The 8074-nt window shown below is 34.8% G+C and overlaps 1 protein-coding gene across 1 annotated transcript; it reads left to right on the top strand.

The window, feature by feature from the left end:
- The first annotated feature begins 1073 nt into the window (after window positions 1-1073).
- On the top strand, window positions 1074-4578 carry LOC117339473 (glutaredoxin-C4-like). Its single transcript, XM_033901079.1, has 2 exons — window positions 1074-1421; window positions 4120-4578. The coding sequence occupies exons 1-2, from the start codon at window positions 1221-1223 to the stop codon at window positions 4210-4212; spliced, it is 294 nt and encodes a 97-aa protein (XP_033756970.1). The 5' UTR covers window positions 1074-1220; the 3' UTR covers window positions 4213-4578.
- Window positions 4579-8074: the final 3496 nt, after the last annotated feature.

Here is an 8074-nt window from a genome sequence, read left to right as displayed (position 1 = left end):
ATAAAATAGAAGATATGGGATTATATACATATCATCATAAAAAACAAGAAAAGGTAAAATATAAATGGATTTTTATTAATCAACTTTTAAGTTAACTGGATGGTAAATTACACAATTTTTGTACTTTTGGCAAACCAAGGAGTTTGTTAACTACACAGTTTCTGTTTACAGTTTTACCATGTTTTGTGAGGTAACAATTAGCAGATACATGTACATGTCCATATTTTACATGTGTAATGTACTGTACATTCATATTATGAATGTAAAGATAAGTTCAGTAAAGGAAAAAAGGTAAAATATAAATGGATTTTTATTAATCAACTTTTAAGTTTATAAATAATTCGCTGGTTGGCAAATTACGCAAATACTTGTCTATTGTCAAACCAATGGGTTTGTAAACTACACAGCTTCTGTTTATAATTTTACCATGTTTCATGAGGTAACAATTAACAGGTACATGTCCATATTTTACATATGTTGTACTTGTACATGTATATTAGGATTATAAAGATAAGGTCAGTAAAAGGTAAAAGGTAAAATATAAAGTTAACTAATTAGATGGCTGGTAAATTACTCAATTTTTATCTATTGCTAAACCAATGGGTTTGTAAAATACACAGTTTCTGTTTTAAAATGTTACCATGTTTCATGAGGTAACAAAGATACATGTCTTTTCATTTTTACATGTGTAATATACTGTACATTCAGATTAGGAATATAAGGAAAACTTAAATAATCTATTTAGAATTTTCATTGAATATTAAGTTGTAATGTGAATAATTATATATCCAATTACATATGCGATGTATAGATGTATGTGATTATGTGGAAAAAATTTGAATAAAAAAAAAATAATAATAATATTTTACGCTGAAATATTTGATTCGTCACTTCATATTGAATACACAATCAAATTTAATATATATTTCCTAAACAACATGGCAATTATCATCTCAAAACTCAAACCATTGCTAAGTGTTGTATTCAATACGTAAAAATATATAGATGTGATAAAATCCGGTTCAGGATGTGAAAATTACCGCAAACTAGCGAGGGGCCTGGTCAAACTGGTGTAAACTATTCATGACACTTTTCCGGAAGTAGATTTACGTCATCGTGAGCGTGAGAGGATACAGGCCCTACAGTTACCGGATATTTCGACTCCAAACATTCTACGGAGGTTTACTTGTACAAAGAATATTACATTTACTTCTGTCAGCATGCCTACAAAAGAAGAAATTCAGGATACCATCGGAAAGCATAAGGTTGTTGTGTATTCGAAATCATTCTGTCCATATTGTTCGAAGGCGAAACAGGCACTGAACAATGAGAAGATAGAATACCACGTGATTGAGCTAGATGGTCGTAGTGATATGGACTCCACACAAGACATTCTGTGTAAACTTACAGGTGCGAGATCTGTAAGTATAAAAATCATTATAACACTTATACAGGTGCGAGATCTATAAGTATACAAAAGCTTTATACATACTATTAATTATCACGATGTCTATGTTTATTAGTTTTTTATAGAACTAGTCAGACATATATACATATACTGTATATATGTCTCTGAACTAGTCTATCATGTAAGAATGCATTTGTAGTTCAATAAAATAATAGAGGCCAGTAGTGAAAAACTTACCTTAATAGATAAACACTGAAAGTGACACAAGATGTTTCTTTCGACAATAGAGCCTTAATTTCGGAACTCGTAACTCAAAAATGTCGCTCAGTTAACGATATGTACAGAGAGCCTAAATACTGGCAATCGGATTAAATGGTTTCGACAAGAGTTAAGCGTGGCTTGACCCAGATCCCATTTACAAACTGAAATAACACAATCCCGAGGCATGTATGACTGTAGATAAGTATAAATACACATCACATTTAACCACCACGCTTTCAAAAACAATATACATGTACGGTCATTTTTGCCACCAAAGCGATCTCGACCTAAAAAGTCTATTACACCTTATCCACGGCAGCGTATTAGACTCACATAGGAATATTTCGTCGTGATTGCGGTAATATTTTATCTAGTGGCAGCTACTTGAATATGTGTGACGGCCACCAGATAAAATATTTTCGCAATCATGGAAGATGTATTCCTATGTGAGCCCTCTCCATCAATACCTGTATCTGTAATTACAATAACATAGCCTTTGATCGGTCTGTTACCTCATTAGATAAATCACTTATTTAATATCAACAATTGATTTCGAATTAATTACCATGTTTTTGTCAATGTTGCCTGATTATAATCATTACTGACCACAGTGGACATGGCCATCACTATCGCCTGCATATAATCTTCATATCGCTTATTTGAATTTTCATTGGAATTTGTCAGTCATAAACTTATATCTACCTCTGACACATACTGTGGTATAAAGGAGGACGGTTTAAGAAGTACTTGTCTATTCAATTGTGTCTTAAAGACACTTACAGAGGTCTATTAGGTGTGCGTTGAATACATTTTGGATGCTTCCCTTACAATCCCGCTGTGTGAACAGGCAATTAGTGAATTACCGTCTGTTTATCTAATCTGGTATCAGGTTCATTCAATGGCATGTTATTGTTGCTACAGGTACATGTAAATTGTATTCTATAAGGTGTATTGAATTAGTAAGGGCGAGATCGCGAAAACGCAACGACAAAAACATGAAAAAACGACGGCGAAAACAAGAAAATGTCGCAATTTCTCCATCGCGATTTCCCTGTCGTGATTTCGCTTTTATGCGATTTCGACCGTAAGGCGACAGAGCGAGATTGCTATGTTGCGTTATGTTTCTAACCGGTTGCCATACACCAATGGGGTTTTGGATGACAAGGTCTTTTTCTAGAAAGCGTTTTGTGGATCAATACTGGTGTACGGTGATACAAGTATAATTAAATTCATTCTGCTTGAAAGCTTTGGCGGGAATTGTATTCAATTTTCATAAGGACATTGGCCTTATCACAGTGTGTAAATATGACGGTTAGTACTCTCCGCCGTCGAGCCATCGGGATATTTTTATTCTCGTTCTTACACGATCCTGGTAATATTGACAAAAATCCGATGTTGTTTCGGTCTCCTTTATGTCCAGAATATAAAAATCGCTCCAAAAATAAGGGGTTTTGCTGAGTGCAATGACCGACACAAACAGGTGAAAACAGATTATTGAGAAAAAATCATAGAAATGTTTTTTACCACCAAATTCGCTACTCATCAACGTTAATAGAGGTTAAATAAAAGGGGAAATGTTGGAAAAAGTGAAATGTCGTTGCCATTAATAGTTATCGCATACATTTCTGTCTTCACGAGGCTGCAGTATTCTCGTTTAATGAAAGATAAATCATTATCGTACCTGCACTTGGGTTATCATGTACATATGTATTATGTCAACATATCGAGTCTTTTGTGAAAACCTGGCAGGTAAACATGGGAACGCGCCCAAACATTCAAATGATTATGATTAAGTGTCTTTCTGACCGCGATTACCGTAGTAACAGAATGCCTGCCATCGGATTGCCTCTGAAAACAGTTCATCGATTTGGTTTCAACACCGAGGGGAAATAAGTTTGACTGTTAATCGATAAGGCATGAAACAATGTCCAAATTATACCCACTATATCTGTGTAACCGTTCCATGTTTTATTTCTATATGTGATCGTTTGTAATTTACTTGTTTCTTGATAAAGGGGCATGATTATGACACGAGAAGGATGTCATAATTAAATATTTTTGCCTAAGCGGCAAAAATCGCATATTGCCTAGGCTGAAATATTTTTGCCTAAACAATATTCGATTTTTGCGTTGGCAGAAATAATTTTGCCTAGGCAATATTTTATTTTTGCCTAGGCAAATTTCGATTTTTGCCAAGGCAAAAATACTCAATTATGACATCCTTCCCGCGCCAATTTAATTTACTTTCGTTATTACCACTTGACATATTATATATTTCTAGTTATACGCATCCAGCGAACATCTGTTAGGATCTAGTATCTATATTAGAGCATACCATCGTTATTACTTACTAGACCAACGGTCGTGTGGACTATTTCAAACGAGTTATTTCCCCTCTCACATACAACCGTACGATTTAATAAAGATGTTTTATTTATCAACATTTACAGGTTCCCAGAGTTTTTGTCAACGGGAAGTTCTTTGGAGGAGGAGATGACACAGTAGCTGCAGTTAAGAATGGCAAACTTAAAGAACTTCTTTAGAAACACCCACTGGTATTCATGAAAAATACGAAGGACTTGTTTTGTTGCATTCTGCTTTCTTCCTACATTCTATTTATTTTCTCGTATTCGTGTGTTGATTGGACATATTTCTATACCGTTAGTGCAATTTTATGTATTTATATGAGAAAGCTGTTGACAATGTAGCATTTTTCACGTACAGATGTTTGATGCGTCACGTGTGTGAGGGTGTGTGTGTTATAAAATACACTTTGTATGTACGTTTGTACCTTTCAGTGTTTTCATTAGTATTTGATAGACGATCTTGTTTCACTTTTTGTACTTGCTATTTTTAATGATTTCACTGTTGACAAATCCAATAAAAACCTATATCTTCCTTTAAAATCATCAATGCTTTCATGCTTTAATTTTTAATTGGGGACTCCGGTTTCTGAATTTTAATACCTGTTCAAAATCCATCTATAGGCCGCCTTGACCGAGTGTAAGCTTAGTATGCAATTCAAGCAGCATCTGTTTTCTAAAAAAATTAACTTTAAATAATTCTTAAAATAAATCTTCGGGTGGCCGGGTGGCAAATTGGTACCTCACTTGCCTTTCATCTAGGCGACTGGGAATTGATTCCATGATCGGACTTGAAAGGTATGGAATCACCTGCTCAACCGCATAATTGAGTTTTCCCCGGGTACTCCAGTTTCCTTCCAAATGTAAGACCCCTCTTCCATCGCTTCCCCCTGTTCCATCGCTTCTTCCATCGCCCCCCCCCCCCCCCCCCCCTTTCCATCTTCCAACTCTAGCAGCATAACAACTACCCATTCCCCGAGTTTTATACATCTAAACTATACAGCGTTAACTAGCGATGAAGACAGTCTCTGTGTTAATAACACTCTTTTTAAGCCACCAATAAGTAACGAAGAAATGAAACTAGAAGGCCTCCGGGACAAACCCTTTCGAAAAGATAGAAATATGTTTGGAGGCGCTGTTTTGTTTTACTGTGCTCCTTCTCGTGTGGTTAAAAGAAAATCTGTTAGAATTCGCTAGTAACGGAGTATTGTACTTACATAACAGGTCATTTATACCGACTACCGAATCTTAATTAAACATCCCCTTGACCTGGCATTTGCTATTACTGATAATGATATCTTGCAGACACTATCAGATGATCAATATCATATCAGAACTGAAAATTTAGCTACATTTTTGGATCAAGTCATTGTCTATAACATAATCAACACCTTTTTAGTGGAGTAATTATCATTGATCAAAATGTATGTTGCCGCAATGCTGTTTTTACAATGATCGAAGTAGCGAAAATTACTTCATCGGGTTTCAATCACAAAGAGTGGTTATATGCCAAACCTGACATCGCAATGATCAAACAGTTTATTTAATTACACGCATTTATCATCATGGGAATTACTGATATCCCACGGAAACAACAGAAATACAATGGGAATTAGGGATATCCCATGAGAACTAAAGAAATACCATGGGATTTATGCATTTACCATGATAATTACAGACATAATGTGGGACTTGTACATAAATACCGTGGGAATTACAGAAATACCATGGTAACTACAACTATACCATGGGAATTACAGAAATACCATGGTAACTACAACTATACCATGATAATTACGAATATACTATGTGAATTACGGAAATATCATTGCATGTTTGTTTGCTTGGTTATTTTTAGACAAGTTTCCCGTGTAGTAGTTGGTGATTACCTCACTGGACACCATACTGGAGGCCCGCGCATGACATCAAGATCAATTAAGGTAAAGTGTCTTGCCTAAGAACATAACCACAACAGTAAAGACTGGTCCGTTTATCAGCCTCCCGAGAAGAACAAGCCGAAACGGGTAGGGTGTGTCGAACCAAGCACCCCGGGTCTTCACCTGTAATAACGTGGCCAGCGCTCTAACCGACTGAACTGTCGCGGCCCCTACATCAAGGGAAACCCTATCAAATATGTGTTCTAATACAAGCAAGAAAATAAACAAACAATATGATAAAACGTGCGAAAGAACTTATCTACGAATATAAAGACTATTCTAGTCAACAGTAAACCAATCTATAAAACCTATTCAAAGTAGCTTCGGTTTCTATTGAAAGGAAGCAAAACTATTGATATACCACCACTGTTTTGATGATAATGCTAAGGTCACACCAAATTAATCAGTTGTTCTTCGGGAAACTGGTAAAAAAAATTGGGGCGAGCGAGCGAAATTTTTTTTTCTAGCAAAAAATTTCCATTTAGAGATTTCAAGAGGCGAAGCGTTCAAATGATGTGCGAGCGATATTTTTTTCCATTATTTTTTTCATTAAATGTTGGAAATAAACTGAATACCATATTGAACAGATGTTTGTGTCTATTTGTGATCAATTCTAGTACATGTATATCATGAAGTGATTTCATACACAAATAACTAAACAATTATATGTAAAATCCAACAACAATTTAATACCTGATCTACTTGATCAAATCAAACTCAACAAAGTTCTCTCATTTGTATGGAACAAATACCGGTATAATAGAAAATAATGTATAAAACAAAAGAAAATTGGCACAGAAAAAACAAAATCACTATATCATATATAATTATCTGGAACAAAAATAATAATACCATATAAAACAACAGAAAATTAGGCATATTAGAAACACAATCATTAAAATGTATATGGCTGGGAATTCAGCATCTATCAAATATAATTGACTTGTATTTAACAGTAAAACCAAGGGCTTTTCCAGTAAAACATCTACCCTACCCCAGGAGTCCAGTTTGTTTTAGGGGTACCACCCAAAGAATTTATTTAATTAATTTTAATACACAGAAGTAATTGGAGCGAAATCTAACCATGGACAGAGGTGAATTGTTTTGGACTAAGAGGACAACTGTGAAATGATGAAATTGGAATAAAATAATTCCACATTTTCTGATTATTATTATGGAATACAAATAAAAAAAATATCACATAGGTACTGACCTGGTTTAACAAAAAATATCATTCTTCAAAATAAAATAAATACTTTGATTGTTACCACATTACAAAAAAAATCCAAGGTGGTAGTTTCCAATTATTGTATATAATGACCCATGTATTGTATATACCATTGATAATAAAATACTGTTTAAACCAAGGTGGTAGTTAATACTGCGGATAAAAAGGTCATAAAACGTTTCATTGTTCTCCGCTTCGATCGCTGTATTTAACATTAGTGCACCCGACCCCCTCTGTACACTTACTACATATAAAAATACCCATACTATTCCAAGAATTTACAGCAGACTATCCTCTACTCCTATACGTATATGAGGTCTTATTCCACCTGATTACATTGGTGGATATCGTTACATGACAGCCTGTCAAAAGTTTCCTGTCGTGTAAACCTCTAATATTATTGGAGTAACTATCCTCGTGCTAGGCCGGAGCCTTTCCGCCATTTTTTTTCATCTCTGCATCATACGATGGCCGATATCGGACGGGCAAAACAGTGTTACTAGTAGTACGTTTTTGTCAACGAAAAATGTACGTACGTATTGTGTGTCAAAAATATCTACTGCTATAGTAGTAGATAAATTTGTACACAAAAAGTGTACGTACAAATCCTGTGTCAAAAACCTGTTACTAGTAACACATTTTTGACACAAAATATGTACGTACATGTACATATTTTGTGTACAAATTTATCTACTACTTCTAAATATCAATTAACATTCCTTTTATTCTTGATTGATTACCATGCGGTCGTATGCTGATTTTGCCTGATAAGGTAATAAAAGCCAGAGCCAAAAGATCTGCTTGATTTTAAAGCCACATACTCCCAAATAACATAAAACCTCTCCTGCTAAGTTCCATTGAATCATGTCCTATTCAT

The sequence above is a fragment of the Pecten maximus genome, chromosome 12, assembly GCF_902652985.1.
Source record: "Pecten maximus chromosome 12, xPecMax1.1, whole genome shotgun sequence".
Lineage (NCBI taxonomy): Eukaryota > Metazoa > Mollusca > Bivalvia > Pectinida > Pectinidae > Pecten > Pecten maximus.
The sequence above is the reverse complement of the archived record's forward strand: the minus strand, read 5'-3'. Positions and strand labels throughout refer to the sequence as shown.